At 39.4% G+C, this 27,685-nt stretch overlaps 1 protein-coding gene across 5 annotated transcripts in view; it reads right to left on the bottom strand.

Annotated features, from left to right (window-relative positions):
- The window catches only part of LOC119730974 (nuclear receptor corepressor 1-like), an 81,044-nt gene extending 53,633 nt beyond the window's left edge, over window positions 1–27,411 (bottom strand). For 3 of the 5 annotated variants that reach the window (XM_038204050.1, XM_038204053.1, XM_038204054.1), the window contains exons 1-6: window positions 27,290–27,411; window positions 13,741–13,933; window positions 10,601–10,707; window positions 9,297–9,486; window positions 1,729–1,890; window positions 678–800 (exon numbers count right to left, since the gene is read on the bottom strand). In XM_038204050.1, the coding sequence (XP_038059978.1) occupies window positions 678–800; window positions 1,729–1,890; window positions 9,297–9,486; window positions 10,601–10,707; window positions 13,741–13,933; window positions 27,290–27,315 (801 nt within the window). In that variant the 5' untranslated portion in view covers window positions 27,316–27,411. Of the gene's footprint in view, window positions 1–677; window positions 801–1,728; window positions 1,891–9,296; window positions 9,487–10,600; window positions 10,708–13,740; window positions 13,934–17,765; window positions 18,090–27,289 lie in introns of those variants that run through there. The other 2 variants (XM_038204052.1, XM_038204051.1) reach the window with 2 other exon arrangements.
- Window positions 27,412–27,685: the final 274 nt, after the last annotated feature.

Here is a 27,685-nt window from a genome sequence, read left to right as displayed (position 1 = left end):
CACTCACCCTATTCTCAGCATATATGACCTGTATGAGGTTCTGTTGCTGAGGTTCTGGTATCAGGCACTCACCTTGTTCTCAGCATATATGACCTGTATGAGGTTCTGTTGCTGAGGTTCTGGTATCAGGCACTCACTCTATTCTCAGCATATATGACCTGTATGAGGTTCTGTTGCTGAGGTTCTGGTATCAGGCACTCACTCTATTCTCAGCATATATGGCCTGTATGAGGTTCTGTTGCTGAGGTTCTGGTATCAGGCACTCACTCTATTCTCAGCATATATGACCTGTATGAGGTTCTGTTGCTGAGGTTCTGGTATCAGGCACTCACCCTATTCTCAGCATATATGACCTGTATGAGGTTCTGTTGCTGAGGTTCTGGTATCAGGCACTCACCTTGTTCTCAGCATATATGACCTGTATGAGGTTCTGTTGCTGAGGTTCTGGTATCAGGCACTCACTCTATTCTCAGCATATATGACCTGTATGAGGTTCTGTTGCTGAGGTTCTGTTGCCGAGGTTCTGGTATCAGGCACTCACCCTGTTCTCAGCATAAACATGTATGACCTATATGATGTTATGTTGTTTAGGTTCGGGTATCAGGCACTCACCCGGTTCTCAGCATATATGACCTGTATGAGGTTCTATTGCTGAGGTTCTGGTATCAGGCACTCACCCTGTTCTCGGCATATATGACCTGTATGATGTTCTGTTGTTTAGGTTCGGGTATCAGGCTGCTAGGTGACTCTGGCTTGTCTGTCTGGGGTGGCTTGGTTGCTCGTTCCTCTAGTTCCTGCTGCTTGAGGTCAAAGAAAGCAATGTCAAGAATTGAGTATTGAGAACTTCAATACAACCCTTCCCATTACACAGACCTATGAGCAAGATTGTGAAATGTATTGGCTGTATTGTTGTAGTCGAGTCCACCACAAGTCCGTCACAAGTCTGTCACAAGTCTGTCACAAGTCTGTCACAAGTCCATCACAAGTCTGTCACAAGTCTGTCACAAGTCCGTCACAAGTCTGTCACAAGTCTGTCACAAGTCCGTCACAAGTCTGTCACAAGTCTGTCACAAGTCAATCACAAGTCTGTCACAAGTCTGTCACAAGTTCATTCATTAGTAATTCACCAGTCAGATAAGATTTGAAGGTTTGTATGGTGAAAGTAGCAATAAGATAAAGGTTTACGGTAGCACCATGTGACAAATCTCTTTTGTGAGTTTGTGAGGTTCTGAAAAGAACCAGAGGGACTCAACGTTTTGCACAGTTTGAAACAGTAAGAAGTTACAGTATTGAAGGATCCACTTTTGCAGTTGTGTGGAATAACTGCATAGTCTAATCAATGGAAAATTTATACACAGTTTGCCTGTCCGAAAACAATTTTTTTTCGGTTGATCCGAGTCCCCTCCAAATATGCCAAAATGAAAAGGGTATGTTGTAAACTAGAGAGTAGAGCTTTATTTTCACGTAAAATAACCGCAACTTCTTATCAAATGGCATAATGGTCCCTACTTGTGCCATATACGGACGTCATAATCGTGCCGACCCAGCACTGGGTGTTGGCTCCGCTTTTTCTCACAGTTTTTGTCCTCCATCACAGCTTGCCTACTACCTACATGTATGCCACTAGTCAATCTTCGCCTACTACAATGGCGGCGCTGACTTCCCGATACCCGGATGTATGCCGGGTCACGTAGGTCAGTGGGAGAGCCCAATGTAGCCTGCCATTACCTGTTTCTTCTTGAGTTTACTGATCTGATTCTCCACTTTGGCAATCTCCCGATCCACTCTCTGCATAGATTGGACCAGGCCTTCCTTGGACAGTTTAGATGGGGACTCCTGCTCAATGGGGGTGGGCGAAACATTCTCAACCTTGGGGAAGTACGGCTGCTCCTGAGAACAATAAAGAGATAAAGACAAGTCAGGAATAGGGGGGAATATACGTGACAAATTCCATGACGTCACTGTCACTGCATCTTAATTGTTATGTCAAATTGAATGGGAGTTCAGCCAGTGAGAAGTAATACTGTACATGACTGCATTTATTTGGTGTGCGTACAATGCAAGGACTGAAAGCGAGGCAGTACACATACAAGGTTCCCACAGAAATCTTGAAATGAAATTCCCTGACTTTTCCGTGACTTTTCTATGACTTTTGCAGGACTTTTGCAGGACAGAATAGGGCTAATCATGGCCAGTTTCTAGAGACAATTGCTCTGGAGGCAAGGAACACCACTCCCTTTCAGCATTCCAGTTAGGCACACTTTTTGACCACTAACCACAGAGGCATCACAAATGTGCATTGCACGAGAAATGAGTATAGAGCATATTTGTATATGCATGAAAAATGAAGTATAGTAAACTGGAATGCAAACTGGAAGCTGTGGCCAAATATTACGAATCATCACGTATAGGTTGTGCAGTATTCCATGACTTTTTGTCTTGGAATATGAACTTTCCATGACTCCTTGTATCAAAAAAAGCCCCAAATTCCATGACTTTCCATAATAGCTTGAAATTCCAGGATTTTGCCAGGACTGTGGGAAGTAACCAACCCCGACTTAACTCAAAATTGAGCCGACAAGAATATCTTGATATTCTCCTTTTAACACACAGTACTCTTATTCCACAGACTAAAAACATTGTCATTTGATCAGGAAACATTAAAGCTTGTGCCAGTTAGCCGGTATCTGCGTCAGGCGTGTGCGGCTAATCCCACTGGATTTGGCCGGTTCCCCGGCTGGCACGTTAACCACATTTTTTCTATCGGCTGGACGCGTTGGATTTTAGCGGTGTCCCAGTTTTGGTGACTGACGAGTGAGTTTGCGTAACGGAGAAATGTCAGACGGTCCACCCTCATTGGAGATACTTGGGATCAAATTTCATACAAGCAAATGAGAATCATCCGACACATAGGTTGTGCAAGAATGCAGTGGTGTACTGGCCAAGCCAAGATTTTGTTTTTCATTGGGAAGGGAAAGAGGCTTTTTATAGGCGGTCTTTTCCATTTTTCTTCACATGTGGACCATGTTGTTCTTTGTTATTTTGAGCAATATTACTTTTCGGGTTGGGGGAGGGTGGTATTTATACACAAATTTTGTACAAAATATTTTTTGTTTCATAGTTAATAACAATGAATTGATTCATTTGTAGGATCTGAATTATTTGCTTCTTTTGCATTAATTTCATTAAACTTTTAAAATTTGCACAAAGAGTGGGACCTTTTTTTGTGTTTTTTTTTTAAATACCGTTATTCCTCGTAAAGACTGAGGAGAATCCTAAAACACCTAAACTTCCAAATGTGGCCTGTCACCGCGAAATAAGCATTAAAACGGAAAATGCCAATTTGCAGTACAGTGGGCAAAACCAAAATTTAAAGGGGTTGTAATTTTTTTTTCAGGTGAACCTCGATCTGTAACTCCTGTTTTTTGTTTTTTTCATTTCTTCCAATTTTATTTTGGTTCTATCAAACATCTTTAAAACCTACTTTCATCTTGTTTTAATAGTTGACTGTTCATTCACCGAAACACAACCATGACAACAGCAGGATTTTCAAATGCTACAATATATTTGCTAATAAGTTAGTTTTACAACTTCAATTTAGTTGGCGATCTATACTTTTATGTTACTAAACTCAGTACCCTTAAATGTTATACACCATTAGAAAGCTCTTATTCTGCAGAATCCAGAAAAGTACATGTAAAAACATGTAACTTCTTCAGAAAGTCTGACTTTATGCTCCTTTTGCGGTGACAGATCAACTTCATTGTTACAACTTCATTGTAAGAGTGGTTATCGTGCCTGTTTGCGTTTTCAATATGGGACGTTGAACAATAGAGGACAATAGGGTCCCCAATTCCCGAGCGGTCCCCGATTTGGATTTGTGTACCTGTACAAAACATATGGGAGGTCTTCGTGTGCAAAACATATGGGAGGTCTTCCTAAAAAGTTTTAAGTACAAACAAAAGAGGGACAATAGGGGGTCCCCAATTGCAGGCAAATACACACTTACATGTACATGTACCATACCTTGAGTAACTTAGCCTGCATTGTCTGGGAATCCCCATGCACTAACATTCCAAGGATTTGAACGCATTTTCCAGATTTTAATTTCGCCAGGCGTCTTTTTTTATGAAATGCAGGTGCAATATTGTCCAAGCCCTGGGGCTGTCTGTGTGGAGTGATGAGCAGCTGAGCTCTATGGGGAACAGTCTGTTACTTTATGCTAAATTGATACGCTGACAGATTTGGAGGGGGCTGGCAAGTTATTAAACTAAACCATATTTTGGATTGTGAGGAGAGATGTTTCAATGTCTTGGATTGGGCTCGGTGGGGTTGGGTAAATACAGGGACTGCTCCTGAAGACTAGTGACCTACCGGTGCATTCCTCAAGCATGTCAAGGAACATTATGGAACTGTCGGAATGTGTAAATAGACGAGTGTCGCTGAACCACGTGAACGCAATCAAAATGCAGGACGTGTATAAATGTAAGATGTGATACACATTATTACTATTCAGGAATGCAACTGGGAAGTCACAAAAAAAAGAGGAAATTCAAATCTTTCCAAGACTTTGTACCGTGTTTTTCTATTTTCAATGGCACACAATGGAAGTGAAAAAAAGAGGAAATCAGCTGATCCGAGGAAAAGTTGCATGCCTGACTATCACAGACATCGGACAATGCATATCACCACAGAAAATAATGTTCTTTGGTGGGCAATCTTGGTACCGGTAGTTACCTGTCTGGTGAAGTACCGTTGGTGTCAAGATAGATTAATTGATACGATTGGAACAGATTTTCATCACTTTGATTTTGTGCAGAAAACTAGATTCTTAGTTCAGAATACAACTGCACTATACATTTATAGTCTGGACGTGAATTGGTATTATATGCAGTGCTATGGTACATCAAAATTATGAAGAACATTGGATAAAATACATTTCACAAATATTATAATTATCATATTTTTAGGTGGTCCCAGAGAGGGTGACCCTTTAGTCCTCATTGTACCTCACTGACTCAGTGTTATCTGGGCAGTGCTATCCTATAGGATTACACAGAACAAATTGAGTAGAATATTGTGCACTTTGGGACCAGCTTTACTGGGTTAGCCTCGTCTAGTTAAGATACTGATGGAAAGATTCTCATCGGCTCTACATATCAGTGTCAATTGAATTGGTTGGAAATTTGATCAGTTTTGACAACTGGTTCAATCAAATGTCAAATGATTGATAAGGCTTCTTTGCTGGGGCCACTCGACATTAAATAGGAATGCTTTCCTATCTCGAATAAAAAAAACACTGTTGTCCAAGGAATCCCGGACATTGATTGTGAGGTGTGTGGCTTCCTTATCAAGATTGAAGTCTAGACACCAGAGCAAACCTTGGGCTTCAAAACAAACCCCATACAAGACAGTAAAAACATCGAACCAGGTCTGGGACATTATAATAATGAGAAATGCCCTGCCATGTATGTACAATGTAATTGGATTCTTCATTTGTTTAGACTTTTCACATTTTAAAATATTTGTTTTTGGAGATGTCATCTCTATGAAATAAAAGTGGAACACTGTGGGAGTTCCACGTTGCAATTTGAGATGGTTCAAATCAGTTTTTTTCTGATTCTGCAAAAACTTGTGTTTAGCATCTTCGCATGAGCGTCAGGTGCCATTTGCAATGCGTTTGCAATGCAATGCAATGCATTTGAATGTCCCTAGTGGTCTCCCCTACTCTCCCTTTGTAACCATTGAGGGAGAACGTGCATGGAATCCATTACATTAACTCTAACCTTCCCAAATCCTCCAAAATCCTCTGTGCAAAATGGAGGATTTGAGGCTACATGGCAAAAATGTGTGGCTGATTTTGGAGGATGCACTGTGTCTAGGTCTTAGGCTGGACCTTGTGTTGTTTACGCTCAGCTGTGCATACATTTAGTCCTTGATTAAATACTTGAAATCCTCCGCACTGCTCCAGGATGTCAATGGCTCTGCCTCAACATATTGACAGTGATTGCTGGAGGATTTTGCAGGATTGAGGCTATATGGCAAAAATATGTGGCTGATTTTGGAGGATGCACTGTGTCAAGGTCTTAGGCCGGACCTTGTGTTGTTTATGCTCAGCCGTGCATAAATTTTAGGCCTTCCGGTTAATTATACTTGAAATCCTTCGCACTGCTCCAAGACGTCACTGGCTCTGCCTCAACACATTGACAGTGATTGCTGGAGGATTTTTGCAGGATTGAGGCAGCGGTCATCCCTCCAAGGACCGCATTCAAGAAATAACGGAGGATTTTACAGGATTGAGGCTGAACGCAATTTTTACATGGAGGCAGTTGGAGGATTTTGCAGGATTGAGGTTACATCCTAGCAAAAATGCCTAGGGAATTAGGGTTAACTACAAATGCTGTGCATGGTTTATGAATGAATGAGAGGGTCCGTGGGCAAAGTGTAACAGCCAAGTCACCTTTGATTCACACGCTACTGAGGGTATGACTACACCCCACACTGAAATTAACGACAGGTGCTATCAAGGCATGGGTGAGGCAAGGGGGGGGGGGGGGTTATGAGCTTTGCGGTACCCCCTTAAGTATCAGATGGACTGCATAAAAAAGTTGCGTGGCACACCTGCAGAAGTTATACCCCTAGGTGAGCAAGTTATCGCAAAGAGGGGCGCCTGAGACTAGGAAGTGATAGGACCCCGGCATGATGACTGACTAAAGTCGCTAAACCAGCACGCATCGCAGCAAGAAAATAAAAACGTGTTTCAGGGGTGACACCCATCAGCACTTTGGTGAATTAATTTAGTTTGTTTTGAGCAGTTCAATTTTCATAAGTGCTTTGATTCGTAAATGCGAAAACATTTTCCAATGATTGAGAGTAATTAAGGAAGCATAAACAACTTTCTTTTTCTCTAAAAAGCATGCCATTGGCCTTTGATCTTTTCTATGAATCAAAAAAGTAAATGCTCATCTTGTAATTCATAATTGCATTCAAAGCTAAGGTTTTCAATCAGTTGTTTTAATTTAAAAAAAAAAATGCATTCTAATGTTTAATAATGAAATAATAGTCATGGAATGAAAACTAAATCAACTGCACCAAATTAAATCGGTTGAAGTTGGCAGGAAATTTAGGAGGAGGCTGTTTCACCAGAACAGGTTCTTTTACTGCTGTGGCCTTCGCGATACTGCCAACTTATTTTTGGCCTGGTGCAACCAACGGCTGGCCGTGGTTGGTTTGCCCTCGCTACAAAACTTGCGTGCACGCTTCAAGTGAACTGTGGCCTCTTTGTCACGAAAACGGAAGTACAGGCTGATTGATAAGGCCTTATTGTGGATGGGGGATGGAGGGTCACAGCGTCACATCCAGGGGTGGGAAATTATCAGGTTGATTGTAACAGACTTGAATCATGGAAGAATAACTCAGACGAATGGGATTAGAGGGAGTTTAACGTTTGTAATTGGATACCTTTTCACAGGGTAAAAATGGTTCAACGTTGATGAAAAGGGGTTACTGCAGAACAAAGTGTCTATGTTTAATTTGGAATGATTTTGGTCATGACCTTATGTTCTTGTAGAAGAGGCCGTAAGAATCTCTTGCAATGCAAACGCATCAACAGCAGTCAGTGTGAAAACATTGGTTCATATTGGTTCAAATTTCTTGGTCAACCACCCATGGATGTAGTCATGCACAGTCACATAGTCTGGTTGTACTCCACTATGTAACATGGACACTTAACCCACTTCTGCAAAGGTACGTTACATGTATGTGCCAAGTTGTCCATTCAGTCAAAATCAATCAAGTGACTGTTTTCAAAAGTTAAGAGCTCCCAGCCTATAGACCTTTATCATGCTGCCACCATTTCAGTCTTGTTCCCTGCATCCAATAAAAGTACTGAGTGATTTTTTTTGCATACAAAAAGGAACCAGACTATTTTTCCTTCCAGCCTTGCTTTGGCTACGTTGATTTGAATGGGAAAAAAATTGAAATGGCCGCAACATGCTAATGGTCTATTATAAGCAGGACTGACTGGTAGTAACTGTTTATGTACATGTAACTTGAGGCGCTTTGACTGTAGGTGATTGATAAACCAGCTGTGCCTGCTACTTGCCTGCTTTTGTCTGTGGACTGAATTTGACTAGTCACAGTGCTTGCTGGAAATATAATCCGACTGTTGGTGACTACATGTAGCATGTGTCAAAGGCATGGCAGGGGAGCGGATTGATTTTTTGACTGTCTGTGACCGTTCAGATAGCAGGAGGGGTTATGTTTTGTTTTTTTGTTCCTATATTTTGTACTTCAACTTTTTCTCGAAATGTCCCATAAAGTTTGTACATGAAAATCTCCCGAGGACTTGGGCTGAGGTCCTCGGGTTACTGTCATCACAGGAAACCTATTGTTCCAAGTCGTAAAGACGTAAAGAATAACCAGGTCATGCACTCTTGCACAGGTTGTACATTTTTGTACACTCTTCAAATTTGAGATGCGACTGCGCACGCATTTTGGCAAGTTGTACATGTAAATAGGTTATTGGTCGAAGGAGCACCACATGTACATGACGGATTTACATATTGGTGTTGGTTTAGTCGAATCATGTTGGGTCAAGTGAATCTACCTTGATACAGTTTCTATTAAACACCATTAAGTTGACCCCTTGGTCTGGTTCCGGGCCGTCCCATTCAGGAACCAGTCTCAGGATGTCCGCACACCTGGTGCTGAGGCACAGGTAGGTAGGGGTAATTAACGAGGCCTGGCTCCAGAGTGCACTTTCTTTCGTATCCCCACCGGCTTCTTGGCTGGTAACCACAGACAAGCTGGTGCCAAGACTAATTCTAATGACTTCCTGTGTCTTGCGGTTGGCATGACAGGGCAAGGGGGTGGGGTACCGACTGAGAACCAGGGAAGCTTATAAAATAACCCAGAGATATGTATACCAGTCGGATCTTGAGTCAGACAAAATCTTTCAATGTAAAATAAATGCAGTCTGCATGATCTTTTCTGCCAAAGCACTGACTCTGAACAGCTCATAATCGTTGGGTAGATGGATGTAAATGAGCAACAGAAGATTAACAATGGTAAAGGAAAGTGCTATCGTAGTTTATTTGAATAGTGTTTGCCTCGACTTGAGACTGAATGACTTATTACTGAGTTTGGATGATTAAACTGCAACTCTGACTGTAATTTCTTAACAGTCGTGCAAGGGTTTTAAACGGCACGTGCCTGTATCTACAGCAAGTTGTTGGTAGGAATTGGCGAATTGTTGACAGAAAATTGACAGATGGTTGACAAATAGAGATTTGTACCTTCTTGATCTCGGGCTGAGCAATGTGCAAGCGTGGATCGGTGGCCAAGGGTACCGGTCTAATTGGCTTGACGTCTTCTTGGCTCTCCATGGAAAGTCGAGGGCGCTTTGGGGCCAAGACTGGCTCCGTCTCGGTCTGTGTGGTGACAGGTGGTGCTCGGACCGGTTCAAAGCTGTAGTATTCATTGCTCCTAGAGCGGAAAATTGAATGATTGATTCAGCTTCATCCGAAAAAGATCGGTAAACTCAACGAAAACAAATCTGTATGTTAAGTAGCCAGCAGCAAAAGTACAGACTAACAGCCAGAACGCACCATAATTTACGCATATCGCTGTCAAAAATTTGACAAGTGTAATTTAATTCCAGCATTACACGTATGTGATGTCTGTGACAGAGCATTTATGAGCTCAGTGAATAAACCTGAAAATGTCTTTTGCCAAATCTTATACATGCATCATCTTGTAATGGTCAAGGAGATTACAGACTAGGAGTTCTGGATCATTTCTCTGGATCGTTCACTAGATATCGTGACTAACACCCTTTGATAACCAGTGTAAAATGCTTACTGTAAGCACAGAATTTTCTGCTACAGTAAGCAGGGATCTTTTGCTATAATAAGCAGAGCCATGAGTATAGTTCATGTGTATGCACCACCACAATTATGGCTTCTAATTATGGTAGTCAGAATAGCATTCAAAAGGAGCTTTAAAGGGAATGTACATGTACAACATTTGCTTTTGCTGCAATTTTCAGAAATAAATGGATTTGGAGGATTAGTATGTTATAGCAAATATTGTTAAAATGACTTTTTTCACGTTTGGGCTTGTAGATGCTGGAAAAACCAAGAAAACCAATCATGTATTTGCAGTCTGGTTCCCTGACCCCACTTAAGATAAAACGGAGCAATTAATAGACTTTGGGGAATTGTAAGGTCAGACAATCAGTGTAGCAGACTTGTACCTCTTCACAGGTGTGTATTCAATTGCAAAGAAAATGCGGAATAACTAATTATGAAAAATTCGGAGCAATTTTTGAAAAATAGCCAGTTTTCTCCAACGATGGTCGGCCGACCAGCGTTGGAAAAATACCATTTTTCTTAAAAATGTCAGCACACCAGGAGCCATGATTTTACAGGATGCTTTAGACTGTCATCCCTAACAATCCAGTAAGGTATTTTGCGATAATTTGATCATTTCGTTTTGTGATGTTTGCAAATGTTGTATCTTCCCTTTAACGGTTACTGACTGTTAAGGGATTAAGTGTTTGATCGTGCTTTCTCTGAAGTGTTGAGTGAAAACGACTTACCGGTCACGTTCTGTTCCCGTGTGTCCTTGGAACTCAGAGAGCAAAGAAGGTCGTCTTCGAATATTAAACTGATCTCCTCTCTGATCACGATAATCAACCGCTATTTCCTGCAGATAATGACATTAGTTGTTCAGATTATTGAAATAATTACATATTCAGCTTCCACAAATTTGGTGGTGTTTTTTTCAATTTTATTTTGAGCTTTGCAACTGCTAGTTTTAGTCTTCATGATAATATCCTGCACATTCTGCAATAAAGACATGAACAACATTTTTTCTAATAATAATAATAATAATAACACAATTAATATTGTGCATTTTCACAAGATACAATGCGCAACTCAAAAAAGGACAACTCAAAAAGAAAAAGTTACAGAATATGTGGAGAGAACAGGTAAATGAACATCAGGTCAATTACTGGAATATAACAATTTCAAGCAAATTGGACAAATTATTTCATTTGATATCCATGGGATCAAGAATAGCAGTACGTGTACATCAAGAATAGTGCAGTACATCGTATTTCTACTATCTGCACTGATAGACATTCAAATAATTCTAGGACAAGAATTTCAAGACTTGTCAAAATTTTTCAGACCTAAAGAAATTCTGACAGCCCCAAATCCTTTGGTGGCCAATGGATTTTCTAAACTGCCAAAACAGATTTCAACAAAGTGAATTTAAATTTAAGAGGCTCACTCCATCTTGTACATTACATTTAGTGTCAAACAAGCTCAACTTTACAGGTACCGGTATCTTAATTAGGCTATAAAAAGATAATATCTTTGATTTGAACTACAAACTAAATCAAAGTACAAGTACCGGTATATCAAACAATTCTTCACAGGGACAGTCAGGAGCCTTTGCAATGTTTTTGAAGGGAATGACCTCTTTCTGTCCTATTATTCTTTAATGAACTGCACTTCCATGCTTTAGCAGCACAGGGAAAAGCAATTTACACGGGCCATCTGCAACCAAAACACTCTCTTCGGCCGAGCTCCTCGTACTAAAACTCGGCCGGTAAATCCCCCGACACTCTCCGACAACACTGACTGAGGTCGCACATGAGTAAAAGTGACAATGAACGACATCACTCAATTAGGCACGGCAGGGTGACAAAATAGGAAGCGAGATGTTTAACGACACCTGATTAGGAGAATCCTGTTGACGGCCTCCAAAAAATACTAAAAAATATGACAAGTCCAATTTGGAAGTGGATTTACTAGACTTATCCCCTAGAAATTTGTCATTTTTGAAAGAAAAAAAATCTTGAGTTCTTGGCTTACACGAAGTCAGCTGATTTTGGAGAGGGAAGGTGCTTGCTTCAAGGTTGATTTCACATAGGACCTAACGAAATCTTTCCTGTTTCCTTGCACATACTCTTGGGAGGCAGCTGCTAAAAATAATCCTGCTCCCAAATGGTTTGACTCTAGAAAGTTATCTCAAAAGCGAGATGTTCCATATAACTGTTCGATTTACTATGAGCAATAGAGTGAGTTGGAAGAAGTATTGGGGCCCAACTTATGGGGCAAAAAGTGGGACAATTATGCTAACCTGAAGCCTATTCCACAGTGAAAGTGTCTATGCATGAATGGAGATAACAATTGTTATGTCACTGCCTCTTTAGTTTGCTACTTTTTTGAATAATTTTTTTGGCTGAGCTTACTGATCTGAGAAATAGAGTTATATGGAGTTAAGTTCACAAGAAGATATATACATGTAATGTGAAAGATATGAAATGCTGATTTATGTACTGAACACGGTGTTTCCCTGTAAGCATAAACTGAAGTAATTTAAGGGTTGAACAAAGAAATTGAGCTGAGCGGAGTTTAAACCTATGACCACCGGATTGCCGTTCTGGTGCTCTACCAACTGAGCTATCCAGCCCTACATTGTATGTTGGCGGTTCCCCATTTTGTCAATGTCTAAATTCGAGGGGCGCTAGTCAAAAGCCAATTAAATTGAAGTATGTACATTAGAGCTAAGAGGGTCCAGCACAAGTTTCCTCCTAAACATTAAAGGAGTTGATTTAATTAAGTGTTGTGGTCGAGACCTGAGCCCAATTTCACGCCGCTGCTAAGCACTAAAATTTGCTTAGCACAAAAAAGTCTGAATTATAAAAGCAGGTTATCAGCCAAACCTCCATGTGATTTTCATGCTAAGCAAACAACAGCTGAATACTGATCATGAGCAATACACTTCACATGGAGTTTTGGCTGGTAACCTGCTTTTATAAGCCAGACTTTTGTGCTAAGCAAATTTTTGTGCTTAGCAGCGCTGTGTAATTGGCCCCTGTACTTGTAATGGATCACAAGTACATGTACATCACAAGTCTGGTCACGAGTACATCACAAGTCAATAGACAAGTATGCGTAGCAGCAATTTTAGAGGACATCTTTAATTATTTTAATTTAATAACAATGAATGCTACAAAAGGCTCACTCATGCGAATCCCAGCTAAACACAGGCATTGCCCTCTAAGATGGCTGCTCCAAATAAGGTCTATTTAGAAGTCTTATCAATTAACCGGGGATGAACAATAACAAAGGAAAGCCTTTATCAGACTTCATTTGAATAGCCTGCGAGTTGATTTGGGACTGGAGGACTAGTGATGACTTGTGATCGACTTGTGATTGACTTGTGATGACTTGTGATCGACTTGTGATTGACTTGTGATGACTTGTGATGACTTGTGATGGCTTGTGATGACTTGTGATGATTTTGGATGGACTTGTGATGACTTGTGATGGATTGAGATGACTTGTGATGGACTTGTGATGGCTTGTGATGACTTGTGATTGACTTGTGAGGACTTTTGATGGACTTGTGATGGCTTGTGATGGCTTGCGATTGACTTGTGATGGCTTGTGATGACTTGTGATTGACTTGTGAGGACTTTTGATGGACTTGTGATGACTTGTGATGGCTTGTGATGACTTGTGATGACTTGTGATGACTTGTGATGTCTTGTGATGGACTTGTGGTGGCTTATGACGACTTGTGATGGCTTAAGATGACCTGTGATGACTTGTGATTGACTTGTGATGGCTTGACCAATCAAATCTTTGGATTTATGTCCGACATGTATGCGTCTACAAAAGTCTGACCTGCATGCACGTTGCTCACTTGATCGCTACCTACCTGATGCCGTGCAGCCTGGTGTGGGTACATCGCTGAGTAGTGCTGTCCAGCAGCAGTCATAGGAAACCGTTGCTGGTCGGCAGGAGTCACGTAGATATACCCCTGAGGGATCTCACGGTGGGCCTGAGGGCTCTGGGTACGAGGCCGCTTGTAATGGGACATTGTCTCTGTCATGGGCTGCCCACTAGGGGGCCTGTATGAGAGACAGGGGGGAGGGGGAGAAGCAATAAAACATTTTATATACATAAAGTATGTGCATGCATGTTCGTTTAAACACTAATGGCTAGTTTATACACGGCTTGAAAGTGAATGCAAATTTGTAATGTCAAGGCAAATACATATTGTGCTCTGCAAATTTGCAAAATTGAACTCATTTCAAGACCTTGGAACTTTGAAGCAACCGTTCGTTTGACTTCAAATTCTCAATTTAAGTTTGAGTTCAACTTGTATTATTATTATTAATTATTTCTGATACTGAAACCAATGATTCTTCAAAAGCGCCCTAGGCACTGTAGCTCGAAAGCCTGAAGAAACCTGTAGAGAGAACTCAATTAATCCACATGTGGCCAGGGCAGGAATCGAACCCAGAACACAGCAGTGGAAGGCGAGGAAAGAACCGCTGCGCCAACCGGACTCCCCAAGATTTGACTTTTTAAAATTTTATTTGTTGTAATCATTAACTCACATACGTGTACATGTACCGGTACATGTAAAAAATATACAGTCTCTACTAGTAACAGAGCACAATGATTCCAATATCCAGGGCTGTAGCTATTTTTAGCCAATATCTACCGTTGACTCACCAGGATTATGTTCTGAAGGCTTGTATAATAGGCCACACTGAAAACGTGTGCATGTGCTGTAATAACGTACACGTCCACTCAATGTACATGTACCGGTACGGGTACTGTGCGTGGAGCCATTAACCAACAATATGCATGGCCATGGTGGAAATTGCAATGCAAATTTAATATTACCAGACAACATACGAATGTGGTCTAACCTGTTTAATATTGCAGTGTGATTTCATGCGAATTCTATTAGGGATTGTATCCACAATTCATTGCCCTGACATGTCTTATATGTACCTTGCCGTGTACAATGGGAAAGAAAGAATGGTAAGGTTTTCGCGCGTGTATAATGTGTATGTATGAATAATAGTTACATGTACAACTGTATAAGCTAAATGTACGCACATTTGAATGTAATTTGCTTTGTGTACTCCCGACCCTAGCCAATAGACTTCCATTTTATAAGAAAAGGCCTCCATTGTGGACATTCCACTGTATTTTTGCTAGGAGGTCTCCTTATTCCTTCAAAATCCCGAACTGTGCAATAAATTATCATCCCATAAACTCACACCATGCATACAAGTACATGGACTTCATTCCATTTATTTGTACAAATGTATTCTTATTATAAGATTGGGACCTCCTGTATCCATCAAAATAATACCCCAAACAAAAACCTAATATATTAGATCTTGAAGGATTAAAGGCAGTTGGATAATCATCAACGTTCATAATTTTTTGATCAGTCATTAATTTTTTTTTTTGAAAATTAATACTCTGTTAGAGACATTTCATCAAAACATTCTCGATGAGAATCAAGAAGAATTCATGTACATGTATGTTCACCTAAGTTACTATCTTATTATTTAATAAAACTCATGGTCACCAGTACTATGCATGCACAACAGTTTTATGTACACATAAACCTGAACATTTTGTATTTAAAATGTTCATGTACAATAAGCGCACATGAACTGAGAAAGATAAAAGGCACACAGCTCATATGGCTATGCACAATAACCTACTTAATCTACATCGTATTATTTTCAAATGTCATTTCAAGAGAAGAATATTAAAACATGCACATCATATTTGTACTGTGACATTATCGCTACGCATCAAAATCATTTTTTTTAAAAAGGAACATAAAAAAGAACAAGCCACAAGACATGTGGAAAGGTAATCCATTCACAAATGCAGACAGCATATATGTCACTATTTATGGCAACCTTCGTGGTTCGACGCAGACCAATTTAGTGTTCCCTGCCAATAGCCTTTACGCTTCACGCAAACGTTGTATTGTGATTAAGCTACCGGGTATGGTTTCCAAACAACATGTACTGTTGTGTGTTCAGTCCGTTGTAGGGCAAGGACGAAAGAGCGTGGTGGTACGTCATGACAAAAATTACATGTACTACAGTTTGTCGAGTGGTTAAGTCCGTTGTAGGGCAAGGACGAAAGAGCCTGGTGGTACCTCATGACAAAAATTACTACAATTTGTTCAGTGGTTGTGTACTCCAAACCCAAAACTTGTGTATTCGGAGGTAGAGGAACAATACTCATGCTGATTGCAAATAATGAAAGGTTTGCGGAAACACCATGTGCGAATCATTTCCCAACTAACTGACTAAGAGAATGGTTCTGAAAAGAACCAGAGGTATAAACTCGACGTTCCAGTCAGTAAGCCTATGCTCTGACCGTCTTCAATTGCTGATTGCAATTTAAAAAAAAAACATTTTGAGTTTCCTTGGTTCTTTTCAAGAACCTCATAAACTCAGAAAAGATGGTGCAACCATTACATGGTGCAACCGTGATTTATTGCTTACTGCCAGCAAACATGGCAAACACAGATTGCCACTGTTTTCCTTTCGAACTGCTTTCAAACTGCATTTCCTAGAAAAGGTTAAAAATAAATAAAATAACATATTGCAGGAAGTAAAATTTCAATGAGCTACCAGTATGTATATTTAATGATCTGAAATATGCAGGTTGATATAAAATTGTGAAGATACCGGTCAATGTACCGTTATATTTGGAAATGGAAAGGATACAAGTACAACATTTTGTTTAAAAAAAACACACCTGCCCTCATAAAAAAAACTTGATCAAGTCTACTTGAATGTGGTTGAAGTCGATTGAATATGATAGTCTGTTGATTCAAGAAAAAAAATGAGTTCTAATAATGTTTACCGTTCATTTACTGCTTGTACAAATAAGAACATAGATGAAACTTAAAGGAAGCAAGTGCGAATTCTGAACAGGCACAAGCAATGCTAATAAGCATGGTTTTATAATAGACTCACATCCTAATAATAGCTGCATCCTACTGCGTATAAATCCATTGACACCCGTACTACATTACATTGTTCTTCAATTACTCACTGGTGCATCCACACAACCTAAGAGTTGTTGGGCAGTTATGAGGAGCAACAATTAAGCAGGGCGGTTTGGGGCGGTACAGGGGCTAAGGGTTATAACAAGGTGCAGTACATGTATGTGCGGCTTCACACTGCATGTACATGTAATTTATTATATTTTACAAATGTACATGTATCACTTCCATACTTCGCAATACATACTTGTACAAAATGTAGGAACATGTACATGAAATACAGTGCAAATGCATTCGAACCTCGATTCAGTACTCAATTACTATGGTACAATATTAATTTTCACATGTATTTGTACGTACATGTACGTACATGTATCATTCACATTACCAGTAATGCACACATATGTATCCATCCATGTACACACCATAGAGCAAGGAACTTTGCTCTATGTACACACATACAGCATGTTTGTTTGCGGTGTAAATCGAGGATTTTTTTATTGTTCCTCATCACTGACCTTTTGCTCTATATTCCTTTTTGATACACCTTCATTGGTTTTGTACATGTTTCTAATAGAGGTCGTCCTCAATTTGACTCTGTCCTTAATTACTTGCTGATGCTTCACATGAGTGTCCTCGTTTTACACCACAAACAAATAAATGTACATACATAAATTTACATGTTTGCTACACCAATACATGTACATCCACATTTGATATGTTCAGATGCGAATAACAGATGCTCAATAACCACATTAATCCGCCAATTTAACAATTCCCAGCACATATCCTGTGGCCAGGATTTTCCATAATCCATTCAAGCAATCTCAAGGTCTCATTTGCTATACAATGTACTTAATCTACCGTACAACACTCTCGATGACACAATATACATGCTATACCTCATGGCCAAGTGTCTACGATACATTCAGTTGCCGGTGTTCATTTCCCGTCCCTCCAAGGAAATCGCCACGAGACAGACGACGAGACAGACGACGAGACTGCGAGACACAGCTCGCGGAGCTCTCAACGACTGGCCACGGAGCGACACGGTATGGATCGGCACACCCCCGTAAGCCTCTCCACCGACTAATGAGCATTTAACCCTCCACGTGCACGTCTAATATTATGCCATATCCACTGGGGGGTTACACATCTCCACTGAACACGTCTGTCAAAGCTGTTCAACACGCACCTCCACAGTCCACGGCATGATGTAATATACGGTACATGCACAGTCACTACATGTACACTGCTCTAAGCATAATAGGTATTAGCACTCATCCCCAGTATGAACGCTCCGGTTGTACGATCCACAAGACTAGGGCAGTCATCACGTACTGTTTCTGCCTATTTGTAGGTCAACATGTACCACGGCATCTGTTGAATGAGACGTTGGACGACCCCTGGCTGACCTCTAATCTCTCAGCCAGTTCCGCAGACTTTGTGATGAATGCTGTGTAACGGTGTTGTCGGATTAATGAGTGGAGTTTCAATTTCTCTTTGACCCAGCGATCAGACGTGAAAGTAAAATCCTTAATTTAATAACTTTTCTTTGCAAAAGCCTAGGAATTAGAGTTTTCCACCCAATAAAAAATACCGGTAGATTTACAATGTACATACATTTGTACCTTGTGAAGAAACTTATTTCATTTAAATAATTTTCTAGATTTAAAAAAGTTTTAAAATACGTATCATTTTTACCATACAAAATACAAATTAAAAGCAATTTCAAAAATGAAAAAAATAAATAAAATCATCATCCCACCCTAATTTGTTTCTGGCTATAAAAATGTTGAACCAAAAATGTATAGTTTACCTAAAATACATTTTTTACCAATGTACATTTGTAATAGGAAACACAACTGGTTTTTTTTTTGGCCTCTATGCTTACTGCCCCCCAAAAAGACATGCAAATCACAGAAAATAGATACTTTACAAGTCAAACAGTCAATGGATGTATAGCCTGTGAATGGTCCTCGGTCAATAAGCCTCAGTTTGTTGGCGCTTTCTACAACACCTTGGTCCACACCAGGCTCCCATAAGAAAGCATACGTTAAAAACAAAGTGTGACGTCATCAGTACAGAGGCTTATTTTTTTAATGAGGACACAAATTAGCTCAGTATGTCCATGCAACATGCAGTTCTACATGTACTTTACTATGATGATATTTATATTTCTAAGATAGTGAGATGTTTCATGGGGCCCAGGCTATCAGGACCAAGTTCACAAGATCAGACTCGTTGGCATATTTCCGTAGTCAAAACAACTCTGATTGATGTGGGACATTCATGACACTGCCGCCCAATCAATGGGGGGGGGGGGGGGGGGGGAGGGACACACATTACTGTTATGTCCCAGGGGTGTTTGGTTTGGTTTTCCTGGATTCTCATGAATAAAACATGATCCAGTGACTAAAGGAGTCAGTGTGTGTGAGGGGACAACAATGTGATTGCTGTGCTGATTGAGAGGAATAATATTACTCAAACATGCCCTTTGTCAACCAGGTACAACTAGTGAATAGAAGCATCCCTTTGCACAATTACTGGTACAATGATTCAATTGATGACAAAAAAGTTGGTATTAGAATGACCTAGTTCAGATGAATAACACCTGTAGTACTGGTAAATCCCGGGACATACCGTTATTTCGTTTTACCGTTTTGCATTTCCTCAAAACAAAAACAGTAAACAAACCATTGACCGTTTTGTCGTTTTACAGTTTTGTAAAACGGTCAAATGGTATTAAGATAAATACGGTTTCTCTGTTTTATAAGTTTAATCAAATTCATTACAGCATAACGATCAATGATTTTTGTTTTACAGTTTTACACAAATAACTTTGAAAAACAGCAAAACGGTCAGTATAGAATACAGACCTTTTTTCAGTGTCATAGTGAACAGTCCGTGGTGCATTTTGTGGTGCTGGGCAAGGGGGATGGAGGGGGACCATGCTTTACATGAAAAAGTGTTACCTCGGCATAATGCGTGGTGTGATGATTCCTGGCGTGACCGTGACCCCCTTCTCACGCGATTCAGTTGGTGGGGCTTAAGAGTTGCAAGCAAAAATGGCGCTGGAAAACTTGAAAGGAGGACATTACTTACAATGGATACAGGATGGTAATATGTTTGAAGAAGTTGCAGATATTTGAAGGAAATGGGAGTTCGGCGCGGCTCTTCAATAGCCAGTTCGAAAACTATGTCGTGAGAACGAAATGTGAGGAGGGTAATTTAATTGGGTCCCAGGCAATGACTCGATCCCATGAGGACGCATTAACATTCCTAGGTGCATTGCTTAATTGCCTAACCTACATTGTAATTCAAAACAATGGTCGACAGGACTATTGACCGTTTTTCATTCTCATGTTCTTGTAAAACAACACTCTGAAATGAAGCAACTAACCGTTTATCGCTTTCAACAATTAAGAAAAACAACAAAAAGGTCATTGTTTTTTGTGACCTAATACCGTTTGACCGTTTTACAAAACTGTAAAATGAAAAAACGGTCAACGGTGCGTTTACTGTTTTTGTTTTTGAGGAAATCAAAAATGGTAAAACGAAATAACGGTATGTCCCGGGACTCTGGTACTCTAACAAACCCAAAAATCATTCCAAATCCTCATGGTTGGATTCTGTTCACTACAGATATTTTAATGTTAATCTAGATTTCAGAGAGACCAAGTAAGACACTTTCAAGACACCATAGTTACAAGTTAGAAGTTAGAAATTTCAATCCCAGAATTCACTTGAATTGATTCAGAATGATTATTCACTGGAAGTCTTTTGGTGCATCTGGTCTACATTTTCGAGGGCCAGATGGTTTATTGGCGTAAATGGGTAGTCCTGTATGATAGCGTTTCCTAGCTCACACGTGACAGTTTATAGTCAGTGAGTCGGTAAATCAGTGAGTAAGGTAGAAAGAAGAGACAAGGATGGCCCTCTGGGACCAGCAAAAGGTAATAAAATACTGCATTGTTATTAATGTACCTTCACAAGACAATGGTATAGACCATTTTCATGTTGCGGCCATCTTGATTTTTTTCCAATTCAAATCAACGTAACCAAAGCGACGCTGGAAGGAAAAAAAGTCTGGCTCCTTTTTGCACCAAAAACATTATCATTCAGTACTGTTATTGGATACGGGGGAACATGACTGAAATGGTAGCAGCATGCTAAAGGTCTATACTGAAGGCTTCTCCTCCAAACACCTAAGCACACAGACAAATTAACCCTAACTCCCTAGGCCTTTTTGCTAGGATGTAGCCTCAATCCTGCAAAATCCTCCAATTGGCCTCATGGAAAAATAGCATATAGCCTCAATCCTGCAAATTCCTCCATTATTTCTTGAATATGGTCCATGGAGGGGTGACCACTGCCTAAATCCTGCAAAATCCTCCGGCTATGACTGTCAATAGGTTGAGGCAGAGGCAGTGACATCCTGGAGCAGTGCGGAGGATCTCAAGTATAATCAAGGACTAAATTTATGCACGACTGAGCATAAACAACACAAGGTCCGGCCCAAGACCTTGACACAGTGCATACTCCGAAATCAGCAACGCACTTTTGCCATGTAACCTCAATCCTACAAGTTCCTCCAATTTGCAAAAAGGATTTTGGAGGATTCAGGGCGGTTAGGGTTAATTAAAAACCTACAAACTTCAATTGATTGAAATGCTGGAAGGGTTTATGCAACAACTTTTTCTGAGCAAAAATTTTGTGCAACTTTCTACGCCTTTTCAATGTATAAAAACTATTCAACATTCCTTTTTGGTTAATTTTATTGAAAAGTGCGCTTCTTTAGACAAATTGTCCATGCTTTTCCAGACAACTGAGGGCAATGTAGCTGTGATGTCATTTCAGGAAGACACTGTTCAGTTTAAGCATGTTAGGGTTTTCTGTTTAAATTGTGAACCCAAAATTTGTCACATAAAACATTTGTGAAAAAAAGGGTTGCTCACTGGCTTACCATCAAAAACACAATTAAAGAACCACCAAGAAAAGAAATTTATGACAGCAAAGTATCCAAAATTCTAGCAACTTCTTGTCTGGAATGATAGTTTTGCTGAATTTGCTCATGAATATGGAAATTGGGATTAGCATAAAAGCCAAAAAAGGCACCAATAGGGCCTAAACCCTTGAAAATGGCAAAACAAAAACTGAAAATAAGGTTAAATGGGACACAGACAAATGTACATAGGTGCAAAACCATTCAAATAAAAAAAAATGTGTTATTCAAAACCCCCAAAAATTTGAATTTTGTATTTTACCCGCAGGGGGACCTTACCGTCGTCACAAATATTTGTACTTTGACTGTAAGCAGCCACCTCCCACGTACATATAGCTCGCATGATTCGGAACGACGAATAAGAATGACTCTTTGAAGCTCCATTGAGACTATTTTCCCTCATTATTTAGTTGTTTGTCAGAATATCAAATGACAAATTGATTATTGAATTGAAGGGAAGTTCAATGTTCACCTGATACAATGACAGATAGGGATACTAGGATAAAACCGGCAGAACTGACTAAAAATAGCTCGGCCGGATAAAATGTCATAATTTTTGTTTTTCAAACTAAAGCTACCGGGTAATGTGATACATGAAAATGGCAAAAGAATACCCCTGGAAAGATGACTGTGTCCTTACAGTGAAAAGGAGACAAAAAGCGATGGCTATCAATATTACTTTTATATAATTATTTTTCCTGGACACAATGATTTGTAAATTACCCATTTTGTCTGCACCAACATTCCTTTCAAAGGAATAAAAATAAATAAATGGTTTCCTACTTTCCTTTTTCTTTTCTTTTTTTAGATATATTACATGTACTTTTAATATGAAATTGGTCAATTTACACTGTTTAGTGAGTACATATTTTATGGTTGAATCAAGAAACTGCCATGACGAATGTACCCTACCAGTACGTCCTAAAAAGGTGATATACATGTATATTTAACGGACATATATTTTTTTCAATTTAATATTCTAACAAACATCCCAAGGTCAATTAATTTTCCTGTTTTATGCTTATACATGTAAATTGTAACCATTAATTAAATTTATTCTCACAGAAACGTCCTGTCCTTTCAACCCGAAGTATTATCACCCTAACTTATGTTACCAGGACCAACCATCCCATAAGATATGGCTGTAATTCCCTAGTCTAAAAAATGCTAAATTCTCATTAATTATAATCAAAAGGTCTAAAGCACAATCAACAGGTGTTTTTGGATTTAAAAACCAATTAAATTACTAATGAGATGAAAATACCAGTTCAACAGTACAGTGCGTGTAATCTGCAGCTGACATGATCAGATATGAATGCACAACTGCCACACAGCTGTGTTTTTTTTTATTTTATAAATGCCCGTGAAATAGATTATATTTGATTAATGCAATCCTTAAAAATGCACTTTTGTGTCCTTCATGTATTAACTGTATTTTCAATTTTTATATTGCCATTTCAAGGGTGTTACTTTTGGTACATTTTTTGGTTTTTATGCTCATGCAGATTTCCTTTTTCATGAGCGAAACTGTCGCATCATTCAAGGCTAAACTTAAGTGTTTATGGCTGCTTCAGCCACAAAAGCTGTCAGAATTTTGACTTTTTTGCTAAATTTTCTGTCTTTTGGTTATTGACTGATGTTTCAGTGCATGGCATTAAGTCAATGAGCAAACTTTATGCACAAATGTTTTCCATGAGCAAACTTTTAGGTTAACAATATGAACAGGGAACCTCTTCACTAAAGAGTCTGTCCCTTACTGACATCAATCACAGCAACAGCGCCCTCAGTTGACCAGAAAAGCATGGAACATTCAAGTTTTGAAGAAAATTGCACTTTAAAAACATCTTAACCAAAAGCAAACTTTTGCAGTTTTCATGCATTTCGGAAGAATGGAAAATTGCATAAAATATGTTCCAAGGTAAAAATTGTGGTTCCTTTTAAAACTGTTGACAGATACTCAGGCAATCGATGTATGTAGATGGGAAAAGGCGCCATGCAGGCCAGCATGCACAAGTCTAGGCTTTTATGACAATGGTTCTCTTGAACAAAAACAAGAGGATAGCATGGAATTGATTTAACCTGAAAATGTCAATGTACATGTATTGCATGAACAATTCAGTAGGGACATGTGCAGAAATCAATAAACAAAAATGTTTAGGAATACAGTGATATTTCTGTTATGAAAGTGTAATAACCTGCCACATGTTTCACAGTTTACTTGATGTCACATAGTTTAGGGATTAGGAATGAAGAGAGAATTACCTACATTGTACATGTACATGTACATGTGCTGCAGGCTAATAACAAAATGTAATGTGCCGGTGGTACTTAATTTTAGCAACAAGGTTTTGAAGGTATATATATGTACAAGTATCTAAAAACACAGTTTTGTGTACATGTACTATATACCGCCCTCTATGGTCAGTACTGGTTCAATCTTGTGTACGTACATGTACATATGTACATGTACATTGTAGGCACTAGGCATACCACTTCACATGTGTTTGTAGACACTTGAGAAAGAATTTTACTGATCAGATGCCACGTTTTGATTTACTACGGTACATTTACTACAAGTACATTTGCATGTACCTTGAAAAATTTAATATCGACGAAAAAAATTAAAAATCTAAATACAGTGCATACATGTAATGTTGATAAAATGCAGAACACACAGACTGTGCGAGATGACCTGAGCATGAATGGAAAAAAAATGACTGGGGACAGTGTAGGCATACATGTAGTGAACAAGTTCAGCTCAAGCATTAGGAACATGTGAAATGGGTCGAGATTTGATGACATAAGGATTATTAAGAGAATTTCACACGCTGTAATCGTCAATTAGATTAGACTAGTGCAGTACCTGTTGAAAATGTGCCTGTTCGGACGAGGCAAAATGCTTGGCTGCTGGGATTGGTTGCTTGCAGCGTTTTTGGAAACTGCTCATAAATTATGCAAACAACGCACATGATTCAATGGTGTTGTTTTCACAGGTTGAACGCACACTCACAGTCACAGGTTGACCAGACATTTGTGGACAGACACACAGAGATTCCTTGAATTTTAGTAAGAAAACATGAGGAAGAAAGGTGTGCCATTGTTTATTTACCCATTGTTGATATGGAATAGCCCCCCAGTGAAGTACCCACTGTTGATAACGGAATAGGCCCCCCTCTCCCCGTGAAGGTCAGCTAGCTCTATGCACACACATACACAGGCCAAATCTTTTATGAGACAAATGGGGCTAAATTGCAGCTTTTTGCAGCTTTTTCGAGAACCGCTCATCCGGTCCCAAGCAATACACCTGCCACTTTTAAACTTCATACAGTGCCCAGTTCTGGAGATAATCGAAGTACAGACAGACAGATACACACACACACACAGACACCCTGACATTCCCGGACTTATACACTGTAGTTAGATACTTGTCAGAAAACAATTTCACTTAATATTTGCCACACAGAGATTCCCAGAATTATAGTTAAATACTTGTCATGCACCTTTGAGCTTTTGATTTCCCTGATATGAAACTTCCGTAGTGATTACCAGGTGAAAAAAAAAAACTGTCTCAAATTCAGGAAATGCAATTTTTCAGGATATTTAGCACACGTTGCTATGTGGCTCTAATTACAGAGGAATTCCAGTATCTGTGGCACACAACTTATGGGGGCACAGTCAATCAACAGAGTTCCTATAAGTAATTCAAATAAAGGTAAGAAAATACATATTTTGTGAAAAGTAAAACGATATTTCTAGGAATCGAACTCAACATTTTCCATGCTTCCAGCATGTTCGGCACACAATTTTACATTCTTTTTTTTTCTAGCTCTTATTAACCCTTACCCTACTAGACCCTCCAACGCATGCCAATTGTGCCTCAAGAAAATCTCCTATGTTTTTTGCATGGCCCTCCAATATCTGCCATGTCATTTCAAGGGTAACTGGACAGGCACTCCAATACATGCCACAGAGAACAATGAGAGTCCTCTGATAACAAAGTGAGTGCCCCCAGCTGGTCAGTATCAGGCACCCTCCAGGGCCTCCAACTCCTGCCAATTGGAGCCTTCACTGCTACATCAAAGTATCCTCCAATAAACTGCAGCTGGAGGGCATTGGCATAACCAACTGACATGCAGTAAACTACCCTCAGAGAGTAAGGGTTAAACCTGAATTTGCTTTTAAGATGTCAGACTGGCTTTTAGAAATGAAAAACTTTTTGAATTTTTAAAATTGGATGACCAGAAGTGAAGATTTCACTTTTTTGAAGATACTACTGGTGCCTTTTTATGGACAAAAATGCATGAGTAATCTTATTATTTTCGTTATTTAGCTGTGGCACACTACTGTCCATGTTCAATTGACCAATATGTGAAATGCCGCATGACATCACGTGACAATGACAGTGACATAGTACGGAGCGATCCAGTCTCACAATCACATGCTGCGCTTCACTTACATTGGATTTATTTCCGTTGGCTCACAGACATCGGAATATCATGAAAGTTTCTGAAAAGATGCTCTAATGTCTAATTTTGCTTGTTACTGACAAGCAGTTGGATGTACAATTTCTTTTGCCCATATTTTCATCACAAATTCTAATTTGACATTGTGCACATGCACTTACGAAATGGCCGATCGATGCTTCTCACACACAAAGATTTAATTTCAGAGATTCAAGAATGTAAATTTAAGTTCAAGCGGTAGGTTTTTAACCCATTATTATTCATGGAAACAGGAAAAAAGTACTTTCCGTCTGAGTCAAGAAAAGTCCACAAAGTTGGGCCAAAGTGCGATGACCATGGATTCGCACACAGAGGAAGATGCACTTCAAATGGAGCACCTTGGGCTTGGGCATTGCATCACATTTTTAATATCTTCAGAACTAGTTGTCCGATTTCATTCATTTCTGGTTGGTATAACCCTGAGATATCAGGAGTTATGACAGGTACATTTGATAAGTGTTACCTTTGTAGTTTTTAAGTTATGATCTTTTGAAGTTTGCCGTCATGTCGAGGTCAGTTGCTTTTGTCCTTCTGGAAAAGTCATGTAACGAAAAAGCCTGCTTCAATCGCTGTTGGAATTTAAAGCCTCATTTGATAATGATATAGATTCGCAATGTTATGTTGTGTTACAATTCTTAGCCGTTGAAAACACATTAGGCCTACGGCATCCGTGAAAATAGTCACTTCAAAAATTTACTGACATGATTGACAATGAGTGACATGTTGTCAATCAGAAATGTCAGATGATTGAAAAACATGAAAATTTTGTGAAGAATGAACTTAAAGTAACGTCTGATTTCTGATACATTTAGTATTTAAAAACATAATAATGAACACAGGAAAACTCCTTAGTAATCAAATAACCGATAGACGGAAGAAAACATCAATATAAAGCTTTGAAAAAGGAGAAATCTCGTACCTTTCTGGCGGTTGTCTGCTAGCCATAAATGCCTAGAGAGAGCGCCATCTTGCAGTGACGTCGTAAGTAGGTCAACGACCTTCACCTTAGGTCTGGAACCCAATGTCACGCACGAAGTATTTTCAATAACGAAAATAGCATAACTGTATAGATACCAGACTGTGCAATATGTTAGACCATGCTATTTTAAAATGGGGATGCACACAAATGAGGGTGAGAAATAAATGCCATCATGTTCCAAAATAATAATTAGTTATTCAAATAACAGTATAAAAGTCTCTTTATTAATGTTTTTATAATTTTTATAAACCATAAAATGTCCATTTATTACATGTGTAGGGAGAAATGATAAAAACAATAACTTGTTATTGTTTACTCATTTTGGAGAAAATACCT

Source organism: Patiria miniata, unplaced genomic scaffold (assembly GCF_015706575.1).
Source record: "Patiria miniata isolate m_02_andy unplaced genomic scaffold, ASM1570657v1 HiC_scaffold_22, whole genome shotgun sequence".
In the NCBI taxonomy this organism is placed as follows: domain Eukaryota; kingdom Metazoa; phylum Echinodermata; class Asteroidea; order Valvatida; family Asterinidae; genus Patiria; species Patiria miniata.
This window is presented reverse-complemented; position numbering and strand designations above follow the sequence as displayed.